General features: G+C 44.8%; 1 protein-coding gene across 1 annotated transcript; it reads right to left on the bottom strand.

The window, feature by feature from the left end:
• Positions 1–2,908: 2,908 nt before the first annotated feature.
• LOC132346158 (translation initiation factor IF-2) lies at positions 2,909–3,832 on the bottom strand. The gene has a single exon (XM_059890013.1). The coding sequence runs from the start codon at positions 3,830–3,832 to the stop codon at positions 2,909–2,911; it is 924 nt and encodes a 307-aa protein (XP_059745996.1).
• Between the last annotated feature and the right edge of the window lie 12,366 nt (positions 3,833–16,198).

Below are 16,198 nucleotides of genomic sequence, written 5' to 3'. Positions count from 1 at the left end.
GTAAAGAATCCACTTGCCAATAAAGGAGATGCAGGAGACATGGGTTTGATCCCTGGGTCAAAAAGATTCCCTGGAGAAGGAAATGGCAACCCACTACAGTATTCTTGTCTGGAAAATTCCATGGACAGAGAAGCCTGGTGGGTTACAGTCCATGGGGTCTCAAAGAGTCAGGCGCCACTCAAGCAACTGAGTGTGCATCATTAAAGATAGATTTTAAGTTTTGCCTTTTGGATAATTATCAAGAAGACATAGTTGATGCAGTTTGCTTGCCTTTCTTACTAAGGACATTTCCTTTCGCCATTCACATAATCATAAGTCATTGTTCTGAGATTTCATATTTGGTGCCCCCTTCTCTAATGGTGACGTTCTTACCTGTTTTTTTTTTTCCCCAATATTTCTCTGCAGCCACTTTTCAGGGCCATTCCATGAAGTCCTGGGCCAACCCAGGACTACATGCTTGAAACTCTCCCATGGAACTCAGGCCATTTATTTAATTTGTCCACTGCATTCTTTAATCGAATGCATACTCCACAGTCAACCTTTTAATGATGGTCTTAATTGTGACCTTGATCCCCCTGAAATTCCCACTGTGCTAATTTGCAACCATGTGCTCTGCTTCGGGGCTTCTAGAGTGCAGGGAAAGTTAGATCCATGTACCTCTTACTCAAGCCATCCAGTTCACCCAAGCTCTTATTCAGTAATTTTTATATTCACCACTTGTTGAGTTGCTAAGAAACTCCTCACCGTTTCCTCTTTCTTATATCCGCTCCAAACAGATGATTTTTGCTCTCTCCTTATTGGACACCTAGGCCATCTGGCAACTTCATTTGTATTCTTGATCTCATCCTTCCATACTCACTTAATTCTCTCCAGAATCTTCAATCCCTTGATCACCCACTATTTTTTCTCTTCATAAATTCCTATGCATTTGACTGAAGTAAAAGGAAAATTCACCCCACAGGAGTTTAGCTAGTGCTTCTCAAACTGTAAAATACATCTGAATCACCTGGGGAGCTTGTTAAACTAGATAGTCAGTCTGAGGCCTGAGATTCTGTAGGTCTAACAAGATCACAGGTGATGCTATTGTTCCTGGTCCCCAGACCACAAGGATTTACCTTTTTAAGTGCATATATGTTGTGTGTTGTCACTTCAGTTGTGTCTGACTCTGCAATTCTATGGACAGTTGCCTGCCAGGCTCCTCTGTCCATGGGATTCTCGGGCACAAATGCTGGAGTGGATTCCCACGTCCTCCTCCAGGGGATCTTCCCAACCCAGGGATCGAACCTGTCTCTTATGTCTCCTGCACTGGCAGGTGGGTTCTTTACCACTAGTGCCAGCTGGGAAGCACTTAAGTGCATAACGGTCATCCTTATGGGGTAAGTGCAGCATTTGCATGATGGCTTCTTTCTCCAGGGCTGTCTCTCATGGCCTTGAGATCCTGCCACTGTTTCAGACATCCCATCATGATCTGAGTACATTCAAAGGCAGGAGGCAGGGTTTGACCAGAGAGGGGAGAATGACAGAGCCTTTTCTTTCTTGTCTCATCAAGGAGGTGAATATTTCTTGAAGCCTCCCACTTCGCCTTAAAATTTATTGGCTTATAGTTGAGTCACACCTGACCACTAACTGTCAGACCAGGATGGGACAGAAAGATTATGACTTATTTCAGAGGCTGGACATACCAGTACACAAGGCGAATTCTGTCAGCAGCAAGGGGGGTGGGGATGGCCCACTGAGGTGGGCAGTGTCATGGTTCTCATAGTGGCATCTTGAGCTAGACCTGGTTTTCAAGCATTTATTTAAGGGAAAAATGTTTTAATAGTATTGCTTCATCTAATTAGTTTTTGAGCATCTTTTCATGTTTTTCTCTATGAATATTCCAATATCTACTCATGTTCTAACACTGTGAATATACAAAAAAAAAAAAAGCCACTGAATTGTATACCTTAAATAGGTGAATTGTAGGCTTGTGAATTCAGCACGTTATTTCTGGTCCCTTGCACTGGGAGCACCCTAATGGGTGGGAAGGATTCAGCTTTGGTGACTGTACTTTTATTTCTAGCCCATGCTCCACACACAGGCGCTCAGCAAATATTTCTTGTGGCAATCGCACACTTTTATACTGTAACTGATGTTTATACAGTGCTTCATAAATTTCAAAGCATTTTTTTTTTTCAGGGACAGCAGCAGTTCCTTTGTGCCTCAGAACACCTCAAAGGTGGTCAGAGTGGGTGATGATGAGATTGTTATTCGTCCCTATTGTGAAAAATGATCAGTTGTACAACAAGGGAAAAAGACCAAAACCCATTTCTGTTCACTAACTTTCATCTGAGGGGCTCTCTCAGGCCTGTTGGTCTTGCACTCATATCTCTCAGAGAAAGGGGAGCCACTTTGTAGTACAATCAGCACTGATCTGGGAGACTGATTCCCAAACTACAGCCCAACAGCACGGCAATTCGGGTCACTTGGGGGGCAGAAACTAAAGAACCGAGATTCCTTTGCTGAGCAAACATCGCGATGAGGCCAGTGGGATTTTGGCTTTGGGGTATTGGACACCTCAAATGCTTCTAACCAGAAGGTTTGAGTTAGTGGGGTGTTCTATGGCTATGACCTCAATGGCATTTAACTAAACGTCTTCCAGGTATATAATTCAGGGTTCTAGGTTCTGATCCGTCCCTTATCCCCTTCAGCTCCCCACTTTTCCAACACACACACACACACATGCCTGGGGGAAGAAACCCAGGTTCGGCACATTTCAGCCAGGACCTTTCCAGATGGAGGGGAGGGAGGCAAGGGAGGAGCCATCTTGCCAACAAACACTTGAAGCCCCCCTGCAATAAGAAGTCCTTAAGAGTCCTCCTCGTCCCCCTAATTAGGAGGCGCGCACTCCTTGTCTGCTACAAAACCACTAGCCACTGGATGATCTAACGATGTCCACCACAGCAGCCCGGAAGCCTTGGCCGCTTTCCAGTGGGGGGACTGGAGAAATCCTGGGGACCCACAGAGGCCCCGAGATGTCCCCGCGGGGGCGGGGGCGCGCTGACCTGGGCCTCGCGGGCAGGAGCGCAGGTGAGCAGCCGCAGCTGGGCTTGCCGCCTCCGCCCCCGCGGCGCCCACCCCTCCCCGCACTGGGCCGGGGGCGGTCGAGGGCTCTGTCCAGCCGCCGGGAGGCTCTGGCGGGAAGTGTGGCAGCGACTTCGGAGACCCGGGACCCTGCGACAGTGCCCGGCCGGCCAGGGTGCGCCCAGGCGTGGGGCCACCACCTCCCCGCGGGCGCCGGGCGCGGCGGCCGCGGGAGCCGCAGGTGGTTCCCCGGGCCGGCCCTTTTCTCCTCCCCCTTTCCTTTCTCTCGCCTCCCCTCCCTCTTGCCCGGTGTCGGCGGCACTTCCCCCGCTTCCTCCTCCCTCTCCAATCGGGAGGGAGGGAAGGAGCCGCCGGCTCTTTCCTGCCTCCCTGCAAACTTCAGCGGGACTCGCGTCTCCAACTCGCCGCCGCGCCCCCAGCTCGGCAGCTGCTCCTCGAACTTCCTCTGGCCGCGCGGCTCGGGAGCCCGGGCGGCTGGAAGGTCGCAGCCGGGCGCCAGGCGGCCGCCGCTCGGACCCTCCGGAGCCCTTCCCTGCGGCTCCCCGGGCGGCCGCCTCTCCCCTCTTCGCTGCCCGCCCGTCGGTCCGTCCAGCCCGCTCGCCTCGCTGCTCCCCGGCGGGCAGGAGCCCTGCCGGCCCTCGGCGCCCCGCCGCCGCCCGGACTTTTCTTTGTGTTGGATGCGGACTCGCGCCCCGCGCAGACTGGGGCTGGACTGAGCGCCGCGCTCCCGCGCCGCCCCCCCGGCCATGCCCTTCCACCAGAGGACCGTGGAGCCCGCGCGGCTGCGCCGGCCCGAGGCGGCCGGGGCGGCGGGCGCGCCGCTCTTCCGCTCGCTGGAGCAGGTCAGCTCGCACGCCCTGGTCTGCCTGCTGGCGCAGCTCGCCGACCTGTCGCGCTGCGCCGGGGACATCTTCGGCGAGCTCGAGGGCCAGGCGGCTGCCCTGGGCCGCCGCACCGCCGCGCTGCACCGCCGCCTCGACGCCCTGCACGCCGCCACCGCGCGCCTGGACCACCGCCGAGTGAAAATCCGTGAGTGGAGGGAGGCTCGGGGGAAGGGAACGAGGCGGGGAGGCGCCCGGCCGGCTGCTCCCTCTCGCCCCCTGGCGGCTCCGGGCCGGCTCTCGGGAGTCCGCGTTGAGCCTCGGAGCCACCCGCCCGCGCGAGGGTCGGGCTCCCGAGTGGGATGGCGTGATCCGAGACCCGGTGGCCGTGCAGGTGGCGGGCGCGCGCGGCGCTCTCGGGTTCCGAAGGTTGCTGGCCGCCTCGATGGAGTGGGCGCCCTGATGGCTTTGGGCTGTCCGTCTCTCCGGTCCTTCTCTCTGTGTAGGAGGCTGAGAGGAGCCCCCGGGGCGCTGTCGGCAGAGGAGGAGCCAAGGTCGTGGGAAAAGGGTCAGAGGAAGGTAGCCTGTTGGAGGAACCAGGGTACTGGATGGGTATGGATTTATGATGGTTCTAGTCCTCGAGACTTCAGGAGGATCCGTTTTTGAAAATCTCAAAAGTTCTCAGAGAGTGTTGGGGCTGCTGGTCACTTCTCTGACCGGTGCTCTTAAAAATAAAAGTGTGCTTTTAGTTCAGGGTTTTCTCTTTTGGTGCTAATTCTTGCCGACCCCTAGCCGCTTCGCCGACCAGTTCTTTGTAATTCAGGGGTCCTTGACTTTGTACTGAGATTCAAAATCCCAATCGTCCTTGTCTGACCTCCTCCAACCCTGAAAATCAAGTATCTGTCCCTAGGTAGTGATCTCTTCATGCAAGCATTTCAGTTCAGTAGTTTAACTAGCTCTAGTGAATGAAGTAACTGGAATTTCCTGCTGGCCCAAAATAGAGAAACTTGCAGCGTGATGTTTGTGTGGTTTCTCCCCTTTTGGTAGGTGGACTTGATCATAATCCTAAGCGTGAAGAGTAAAGTGGAGATGGATTGCAGGGTGGGAGGGGAGGTGTAACACACGGCCTAGATTTCAGCAGCTCAGGATGAAATACTATGTCTCTTCGAATCACTTCATATGCAATCTTGAATAGCTGGTTTTAATTTTTTTTTCTCCTTCCTAGAGAAGCTTAACTCTATTTTACCACCTTACAACTGGAAGAGTTCATTTTTAGTACTTTAATACCAGTGAGATTGCTTGTTGTCATACATCTTTCTTCAAGTTGTGAAGTTCCCATGTAATGGTTTTACATTTTACAGTTCATCTCTTTGATATTGCTGTCAACACATCCTTATAAGTTGTGGGCTGTTCCCACCAGGGGAGAGTTCCCTGTATCCCGACGCTGCCCTCTAAAAAAAGTCAGAGAAGAAGAAAAATCAGTCTCAAAATTGTTGGACCTAAGTAGAATATATCTACTTAAAGTGAATAATGACCTCATGCATTAGGATATACTGTCTTAGTAGAATGTCCTGGTCATCCCGTAATCACGTGTTGCTTCTATACCTTTCCCATGTAGTGTCTGTGTGTAGGTGAAGGAGCATTTCATCCTTGAGGAATGCTGTGATGAGGCAGAGCTGATTGGTAGGTGAACTGATCCATTGTGGGAATTGAAAGACTAGAAAAAACTCCCTGAAGGTTCAGAACTCCTTCTTTTGACAGTTTTGTTTTACATTTAAATGTATCACTTTTCTCTCTTTTCATAGATATGCACCAATAGCTAAGGTTTGCAGCCAAATCCCCCCCAATTCCCTGAGTTAACTAAGGTCATCCTAATTAGTGACTAAAATAACTCTTTTTAAAAACTTTTCACGAGTTTCTTTGAATCTTTGATTTCATCCCAGGAAATCTGGCTCATCTTTTTTTTTTTTTTTAAATGATGGAGATATAAGGCTTTTATTGAATATAAGTATGTCTGAGAGTAGAAGTACAAATGTAGAGAAGAAAGCTGAACTATAAACATGTTTCTGTGGTTTTTCACCTTCACCCACTTAACTTTTTTATATGCTAAAATGAGTTGAAACATTATGCATTCATCTTATTTAGACTCAGGTAAGATTTTTCTTCTTTTTTAAAATGTCTTATTTCTGTGTAAAAGCTACATTTTGAAGTCATTTTTGTCCCTTTTTAGTCAGGTGTAGAGAATAACATGTTCCATTAGAATGGAGGCACAGACATTTAGACTTGGAACCGACTGTAAAGGTCATCTCTTTCATTAACGCGTAACACGGGAGTCCAAGAGAGTCGAAGTGATTAAGGCCAGGTTAGGTGGTGGGCTAATGCCACAGGCAGGCCTGGAGCCCAGACCTTCTGATTGGCTCACCTGCTGACCCATTGCATATATCCCATCCCTTTTAGGGTCATGTGGGAATGGGGAAAAGTTTAGATACATTTCATAAACCGTCCCAAGGATAATGATGACTGTTAATATCATCCTTCTTGTCAGATAAACCTTGTTAATGAGTCTCCCAAGGAGCAAGCAACAACTAACAGTTGATCAGAAGCCAGAGTGTAGCAGTGGTGTGTGTATATTTCACTGCCTGATGGCTCTCTACATATCAGAGGTGAGCTAACTGTTGAAAAAACGGATACACTTTATCTTTTCAATATAGAAGCAACATTTTAGTCCTGTGGGCCAGCCCCCTGCCTCAGTTCTGAGAAGTATCTGGTCAAGTTTGCCATTCCTCACAATCTCATAGGTAGTCATCCAAAATAATTTGTTGTCATGATTGAGGATAACACACTTGACTTTTTTTCTCCTGCTTATTCTTCAAGACTCTCCTAATGCTTCCTCTGACACTACCAGGTTGGAGGGAGAGTTCCCATGGTATCCAGTATGGACATCTCTTTTGTACCTCCGTCCCCACATTTACCAGTATGGGCTGAAATCTATTCATTTCTGCTCCCCTCTGCTAGATAGCAAGCTCCTAGGGTCAAGGGTGGCTGTATCTTTGTGTTTTAAAGTTTAAAACTGTGTCTGGAATGCACTACCTCAGTTGACATTTGAACTGAACTAATATTTAGTCTCTTAGTGCTCAGTGTCAGCAAGAATCATTACAAAACCTTTGGGAGGGACTGGTATACTGACTGCTGCAAGTCTGCAGAACGAGACAATTACTCTAAAAGCAAATGAAAAAGTAAACTCTCTACCTCTTTAAGGTTATGAGCTTAACCACCAGAAAACTTCTTCCCATAGAAGTCAAATGTCATTAATTTTTGCTGACAAAATAAGTTCCCATTGAAGATAGTGACAGTGGCCAGAAATGTGGGTGGTTACATCTTGGCTCTGTAAACAATCAGAACAGACTTTTCTTTGCAGAAATCAGTATACACTCAACCTCACAGCCCTGTTTTATTTTTAAACCCTGTGTGATTTCTTTTTATAATTAGTAATAACATTACACTATGTAGCACTTTTATAATTGAAAGAGTGTTTTTCACATCCATTATTTGATTCAAAACCTGGTGAGGTAGGAGGGCCAGGTTGTAGTGTCTGTTTTACAGACAAATGGAAGTTCTGGAATTAGTAAGAGGTATATACAGACAGACAAACGAGTCTTCTGATTTTAGTCCCATACTTCACCTTAACAGTGCTTCCTGGGTGAATACGAAATGTAATTGTTGAAACAGAATAGGAAAAAAGATGATTTGTTGGCTTTTTTCCCCTTACGGTTCCAGAAAAGTAGATTGTTCTCCCCCTCAGAAGATTCTAGAAGTGTTCTAAGTTCAGGTAGGTTTGCTGTGTTGCACAACTCTAGGGAGCACCATTCATACGTTAGTATTTGCTAGCTGTGTTTCCATGGGGTATGTGTGGTTCTCAGCGTGTGCATCCGCACATGACAGCCTTGGTAGAACGTATACAGTTTTTATAGGTGAGATAAGTGGTAGTCAAGATAGCTAGCCAGCAGAAAGATTGTATGAGCACTATTTTTACATAAACAAGTTTGGGTTTATAGTGTCTGTATTAGGCAGACACTGTGGCCTAATACTCTCTGGGTGATGCATGTTGTCCTACCTCACAATGACTGTTCCCCTGACCCAACCAGAGGGTTGACTGGTCCTGATGTCAGAACATCTTTGCTTCTTCCTCAGAATGAACCTTTCATGCAGGGCGCTTGTCAATTCAGAAGACAGAGTAGAGACTTGACTGCATTTTTAAGAGCAGGTTGTGTGATGGTTTTTTGTGCCTGCCTGCCTGCTGATTAATGTTTGTTATTTCTGGTGAAATTGGCATTAGACTTGCTTTCATTGAAACATACCACATACTAGGGAGGATGTTGGTGTGGAAATGAGGTCTCCACCCACCTCTAATCCCTGGATGGTCCCTGCTGCTGCTGCTAAGTCACTTCAGTCGTGTCCAACTCTGTGTGACCCCATAGATGGCAGCCCACCAGGCTCTCCCATCCCTGGAATTCTCCAGGCAAGAACCCTGGAGTGGGTTGCCATTGCCTTCTCCAATGCATGAAAGTAATGTATTAATAGAAACTGACAGCTGAGTGACCAGATTGTACCTCAGGTTAAGGAGACTGCATGAGATGAAGCAGTGTTTCTCATACTAGCCAGACCTTAAGAACTGCCTGGAACTCTCATTAAAGTTACGAATTCCCAGACCCTTCCAAAGCCTGTTGAGCCAGAGTCTCCAGTATTTTAACAAGTACCCCTGTGTTCTTAGAGCACTGGGAGGAGTGTTAAATTAGATGGGGAAGCTCATTGGATTCAGAATCCTGAGACTTGAGTCCGACTTCACGTCTGCCATTTTCTACCGCATATTGGAGCAATTTATTCAAAACCTCCTTTCCTTGTTTGTAAAATAGAGACATTGACTAAAATAACCCCTATGAGCCTTTCCAGTTTTGGCAGTTTGTGATTCTAATGAGGGGTTCAGTTCAGTTCAGTCACTCCATCGTGCCCGACTCTTTGTAACCCCATGGACTGCAGCACACTGGGCCTCCCTGTCCATCGCCAGCTCCTGGAGTTTACTCAAACTCATGTCCATTGAGTCACTGATGCCATCCAACCATCTCATCCTCTGTCATCCCTTTCTCCTCCCGCCTTCAATCTTTCCCAGCATCAGGGTCTTTTCAAATAAGTCAGTTCTTTGCATCAGGTGGTCAAAGGATTGAAGTTTCCGCTTCAGCATCAGTCCTTCCAGTGAATATTCAGGACTGATTTCTTTAGGATGGACTGGTTGGATATCTTTGCAGTCCAAGGGACTCTCAAGAGTCTTCTCCAACACCACAGTTCAAAAGCATCAGTTCTTTGGCGCTCAGTTTCTTTATAGTCCAACTCTCACATCCTTACGTGACTACTGGAAAAACCATAGCTTTGACTAGACGGACCTATGTTGGCAAAGTAATGTCTCTGCTTTTTAATATGCTGTCTAAGTTGATCATAAAGTTTCTTCCAAGGAGCAAGCGTCTTTTAGTTTCATGGTTGCAGTCACCATCTGCAGTGATTTTGGAGCCCCCTAAAATAAAGTCTGTCACTGTTTCCATTGTTTCCCCACCTGTTTGCCATGAAGTGATGGGACCAGATGCCATGATCTTAGTTTTCTGAATGTTGAGTTTTCAAGCCAACATTTGATAACAGTGGTATCTCAGATGATTTTGTAAAAGCAACTTTGATCACTATTCTCTCTCTGACTCTTAACCTTTGTTCTGAAGTAAATTCTTTATGACCATACAGACTTTCAACTCACATTTTACCCACATGGAGTGCATGGAGTGTTACGTTTTGAGGGGTTAGTCATTTTCCAAACAGATCAGGCAGGTACTTGTTTCAAATTTGTGTATATCCTGCCCACAGTCCATTCATAGCTTCCTCTTCATCTTTGTAAAGTGTTAACATCATTTTGGAAAGAGAATTGTTTAAATGCATTTGCCATATGTTAGATTTCTAAAAAAGAGAGTTATTTTTGAAAAAACATTATGAGCTTATATTGTTTAAGCCAAAACATCACTCTACTCTTTGACATCTGGGTATTGAAACTATAATTATTTGGTTTAGGTAGAAATGATTTATTTAGTAATTACCTAGTTTTTCCTCTGTATAAGAGGAAGAGCCAATATTAAAATTTCATTTGTATGTATTAGGATTGGGACTAACGAATGAAAAAACTTACACAATGAGAGAGTAGTCTTTGAGAGTCTTAATATTTTGAAAGAAAATTTAGAAACAAAATTCATGCAGTGTTTTTCTCTGGCTATTATTTTAATATATTTTAAAAATCACAGTTTAAATGTAAAATAAAATGACTTGCACCTAACTAGGTACCTACTAACTTATTTATTTAGCTCTGTTTCTCCTCAAATTGGTTTATATCCTGGAGTGAATTAATTTTGCAAGGTTTAAAGTTCAAAATCAGCAGGATGGTGTCAATGGCCATCTTGCTTTCACATGTTACATTTGTGGTCTGTGATTCTAAAAAAGCGTGCCTTAGTAGCACGTCAGACAAATGTAGCAAAAGATACGGACCTTCTGTTTCTGAATGAAGGCTCTTCTGAGAAAAGGCCCTGGAGGTCCCAGCCTCAGTCCCTTTTGTTCTGAATTAAATATATCTGTGAGAGTGTTTATTAGCATCTCCTCAACAACAACAGAAAAGAGATATTGCTATCTAGGCAGCAGCACAGTTCCAGTTTCTGGTGTTGGGCTGTCTTTTTGGTGATTTGCGCTGCCTGATAATGAGGACCGCTGATGTCAGGGTACTTGCTGTACGTCAGATGCTTCACTATGTACAGCAGCTTCAGAATGAGGCAGATGTTGTTGTTTGTTTGAAAGACGATGCAGCTAAGGCACAAATAACTTGTCCACATTCACAGCTAATAAGTGACAGAGCTGGGATTTGAACCCAGGCAGACTTGTGTCCAGAGCCTGTCCGAACCATTCCATGGTACTGGCTCTCCTCAAATCATGACATTCTGTACTCAGATGAGAGAAACTGACGCCAAGAGGATACGACAAAAGCCTGTCAAATATCGGAGGTTGGGGGGAGTCGTAAGTCTTTTGGCCTTCTCCTTTTTCCTTCTCTTCGTTTTGAAACCTCTCAAACTATTATCAAATAGCCAAGAAATTGGAGACGTGCCTCTGAAGTACCTAGCACAGTGCCCGCACACAGCTAATGTGTGTTTAACCTTTGCTGTTGCTTTGATGACGGTGACGGCTGAGTTAGCATCTGGGTGCACGTGGATGTCCATGTACTACCTTAGGTGGCTGTTCACTGAACCTGAGAAGATAAAGCTTGGGTCAGAGATAAATACACAGCTAGTTCCCATCTGAAAACCAGAGAGTTCTGCCCAGGATCTTAAAGTACCTGTAGTTCCTGAAGGAATGTGTGAAGGGTGGTGGTTTCTTTCTGCATTACAGGGATTTGGCTTGTGGGGTTGGGGATGGGGGAAGTGAGCCCTTCTCCTGGAGCCTTTGTGCAAATGTTTGGGGGCCCTGTGCACCTCCATTTCCTCCCTTCTCTTTGTAGGAACTGCAGACCCAACTGAGCTCCCACTGGGTTCTTAGCTCTAAGTGTGGATACTCAGGAGCTCAGTCATGTCTGACTCTTTGTGACCCCACGGATTGTAGCCTGCCAGGCTCCTCTGTCCATGAATACTGGAGTGGTTTGCCATTTCCTTCTCCAGGGGATCTTCTCCACCCAGGGATCAAACCTGTGTCTCCTGCATTAGCACGCGGATTCTTTACCACTGCACCACCTGGGAAGCTCTAAGAACATCTCCTTTATCTCAGTTGCCCAGGGAGCTGTCAGAGCCTAAACCCGCTCCTACCTGATTTCATGTCCCCATTCAGAACTTGAGGGGCTCTGTTCAGATCTCAGCATTCCCTGAGCACCTTTGGGTGCAGAACAGTTGTTAGCACTATTTCATTCATCTGGTGTTTCCCACATATTCTGAGTCATCAGATGCACCAGGGCCCTGTTTAAAAACAGATTCACAGAGATTCTGGAGACTCTGAGTCAGCAAGTCTGGGGTGAGGCCAGGAACACGCCTGCCTGACAAGTACCCCCAGGTGATTCTGATTAACCAGAGTTTTGGAAACACCAGTCTGTGTTGTGGGTTAGGAATCTGGTCCATTGAAGATGGTGGGATAGTCCTCCGTACGTGAGGTGTGTTCGGGGTTATTCTGTTAGTGCTGAGTTGCGAGGGGTACAAGGGAAATAGGTCCTTATTCGGGTAGTTTGCCGCTTTGTGTGAATGATCTGATACACAAGTAAATATTAAAGAGTGGAATTAACCATTATTGATAACATTGTGCCTAGAAGGAAAATCAGTTCTGATTTCCAAATTACCAATTTAAATTGGTATCTAACTTAGAAAACCTGCCTGTAAGTTTGAAGGACAGTGGCACTCCTATACATGTAAAATACTGATTTTAGGTGTTTTTAGCTTGCTTCATCTAAAAATTATATTCTAAAACACAAATATAAACGCTTCTGGAATAAGATTTTATTCACACCCCCCCCCATCCCTGCCCCTCTGTGAGATGGTGGAAATTTTCTTCCATTAGTATTCTTCTATTTTCATTTATTCTTCTTATTTGTTTCACAAGACATTATCTCCCCTCCCCCCAAAGAAAAACAATATCTTGCTTGAGGAGAACAGACAACTGTTTGGGGTTATTCCTACAGGGAAATCCCTTTGTTCTTTCCTCTACTTTTTACCCCTTCTGATTAAAAGCTGGGAAAGTACTGTGTGAAGGACTGTGTAGTAACTGACTGATTAACATGGCAGTAACACAAGGTAAAATATAGTGGGGGACTTTTACGTGGCTGTATTAGACATCTTATAAAAATGTCTTGAGGACTTAGCACTCAGATGAGTAGAAAAGGAGATGGAGTTAAGCGGGGGCTCTGCTGATTTGGGTTAAGTCACTCAGTCCTGTGCGAACCCAGGGACTGTAATCTACCAGGCTCCTCCATCCGTGGGATTTTTCAGGCAAGAGTACTGGAGTGGGTTGCCATTTCCTTCTCCAGGGGGCTCTGCTATGCATAACTAATTTCTGCCTGGCTCTGTTGGCATCTGAGAAGCACTGTTGAGGTGCTCTGCCACTTCCCTGCTGATGGTCTGGTTCCTGTGACCACCATATGGGCACGGGTGCCTCCTTGCAGCTCTCAGGATGTTCAGCTGGTGGTATCTCAGGGAACTCCAGGCAGCCTGACTCCATAGCTGGGATTCTGTACATCTGCATTATATGAGGGCTGTGGTTGGTGGAAAATTGTGAGCAGTCCGAATAATCTTAGCATAGTTTTTCACTTAGCTTATTGAACAGGCTATCCACTTACATTACTGAAAAAAATACGCAAAAGTTATGCCTTGGGAAGGCTCACTTCTGCTTCTCTCCCCCATCTGCCTTGTCCTCCCCTCTTCCCATAAGAATAACTGCTTTTATTAGTTTCTCTGTATTCTTCCAGAATTTCTCCATGCAAGCTTAAAAATACTCTTTTCCTTCCATTTGCTATATATATAATTTCTAGATTATCTTGTTTATCCTTTAATTTCCTCATTGCCCTTTATTTGTGTATATGATCAGAGTGATTACTTTCATTATTTTTCTGTATGTATTTTAAACCAGTTTCTTTTTTATTTCTGAAAGCGAAATTAGGTTTTTTTTCGGGGGGGGGATCAGAGAATGCAATTGATTAGGGAAAAATAAGATTAATTAACCTTGAAATGGATTGTTAATTTAAGCACCTTCTTAAATGTTTTTTATCGTCAGTGCTTTGATTTAGGTCCATTTTAAATATAAGCCTCCCAAGAGATGAGTAAGCTTTTCCTGTATTGAGAACGAAAAAGGGAGGAGGTACTTCTGTTAAATGTTTTGTAAGAACACAGTGTAAGTTAAGTTTGTTTACAAGTGGGCATTTTCTGCCTTTTATCTGGATATCCTGCATGCAGAACGCGAATTACTTCCTGACAAGGGGGGAGACTATTACTGATACAGGGTTGCATTTGAATTTCAGTGTGGAACATTTTACTCTGAGAGGGTGACTTCATTAGCTAAATAAATGCATGTGATCTGGAGGTCTGCTTGGTATTTTAACTTCACTGGGTTGGTTATAACTACCTTGAGTGCAGAGTACAATGTAGAGTAATACAGACATTTGAGTGAAGCAAATGTGGATATTTGAGTTATTTTTTTCCTGGTTGTCAGTATGCTTAAGACCAAAGATTGGTATTAAATTAGTATAGAAATGATAAACTTAAGCATTATTCATGAGGGTAGACTCAGAAACTTAATCATTGAATTACACAGCCTGCCAGTGTAGTTTAATAAAAGTACGTTGAAAAGCTTTCAACCTTGCAAAGAATGTCATCAGATAGTCCTGATTATGAGATTAGTATATATTCATCATAAATTTCAAACTTGTAAAGTACAGAGGATATAAAGAAGAAACAGTATCACAACCTGGAGTGTGCCTGTTTCCCCCTTCTTCCTTTTTTGCTAATATGTATTGATCTATCTGGGGCTTCCCTGGTGGGTCAGATGGTAAAGAATCTGCCCCAAATCCCAGAGACCCAGGCTCGATCCTTGGGTCAGGAAGATCCTATTTATCTATCTATCTATCAGTATAATACTAGATAGCATTTTAAGAGAACAGTGGTATCACTGTCTCTATATAATTGTTGGTCCTGGTCTTTTAAAACCTAGCTATGTGAGAATTTCCGCTAGGCCGTCGACATCCAGAGGCTGTTTTAAATAGGAGAAGCATTGGAGTGCACCTCTCTGACAATGTCTCACTTTGCCTTGGCTTTCAAGTGAAGTCCTTATGATGTTTCCAGGGGCCTGTGTGTTCACACAGAGTTACCAAGAAGGATTTTTTTTCTCCTCCTGCTTCCTAGGGTTTCTTCTCTGTGTTTAGTATTTGTGAACTCACCAGTTGTACTCATATGAGTAGTATTTAGGAGAGGATGTTTTGGAGTTCTATTCATTAGTCCAGTGGATTGTTAAGTGTTTGTTCTTATCCTCATCTGCTGGAAAAATTCATCATATTTTATATCTAAGATTGATTGCCCACAGCGACAGTTCTCTGACTCTTTACCACAAACAGATTGTTGAGTTGAAAGATAGTTGTCTCTTTCCTTATCGGTTCTTTAATTGAGTAGTGTTTCCTGTTATACTAATAAATATTATGTTGCTATTTTTCCTCTGAAATTATTTCTCTTTTCCCCTTAAAAAACAAATAAACATCTCCCTTCCCCATTCACCAGAATGGCGATTAGATATCTGTCTCAAGATTTCTCACCTTGGCGGGTGCCTGGTCTTGGCAGCATATGGGATCTGTTTAGATTTGGCTCACCAGAATTTAAAAACAAAGGTCTGTCAAATATCTGTTGCTGCAGCTTTGGTTCTTGTTTTGTGGAAGGGTGAAGATTAACCTTGTTTCTTTTACTCTAGATGTTGGATGGTTTAGCTGAAACATTAATAGTCTATGGAAAAATAGGGGGACAGGGCAAATACACCCATGATAATGGTGACAGGGGATTAAGGTGTGAAATGAGTGAGAAAAATGCCATTAGTACATTTCAAATTCCGTTACATTTAGTAATCTAAATCTATTGCTCATAAATTGCAAAGTCCAGTTAATAATTATGTTAACATCGACTGAATAACTTTTGTAGCTTACGTTTGTAGGATACTTATTGTGGTCTGGTTTCATCAATACTCAGAATAACTGTAAGAGAGACATGTCACCACCTCCACCTCCATTTTACTGAGTGGCACAGAGAGGTAATTTGCCGAGTCACAAAACTGGTATGTTGTTGAGACAAAATATGGTAAAGGTTCAGTTCAGTTCAGTCACTCAGTCGTGTCCAACTCTTTGCGACCCCATGAATTGCAGCACGCCAGGCCTCCCTGTCCATCACCAACTCCTGGAGTTCACCTAAACTCTTGTCCATCGAGTCGGTGATACCATCCAGCCATCTCAGCCTCTGTCGTCCCCTTCTCTTCCTGCCCCCAATCCCTCTCAGTGTCAGAGTCTTTTCCAATGAGTCAGCTGTTCGCATGAGGTGGCCAAAGTATTGGAGTTTCAGCTTTAGCGTCAGTCCTTCCAAAGAACACTGTGTTTAAACATTTTATGTGAATAACTTAAAGTTTTGTGAACTTTTGTTCATTTTAATATTGAAAAGTTTCTGAATTTGGCTAGGGTGTGATAGCCAAATTTCTGCTTTATTCAGGTTATTTTTTAA

The sequence above is a fragment of the Bos taurus genome, chromosome 9, assembly GCF_002263795.3.
Source record: "Bos taurus isolate L1 Dominette 01449 registration number 42190680 breed Hereford chromosome 9, ARS-UCD2.0, whole genome shotgun sequence".
In the NCBI taxonomy this organism is placed as follows: Eukaryota; Metazoa; Chordata; class Mammalia; order Artiodactyla; family Bovidae; genus Bos; species Bos taurus.
This window is presented reverse-complemented; position numbering and strand designations above follow the sequence as displayed.

Coding starts and splice junctions, on each gene's coding strand:
- LOC132346158 (XM_059890013.1), bottom strand. CDS start 3,832: ATGGCCGGGGGGGCGGCGCGGGAGCGCGGCGCTCAGTCCAGCCCCAGT.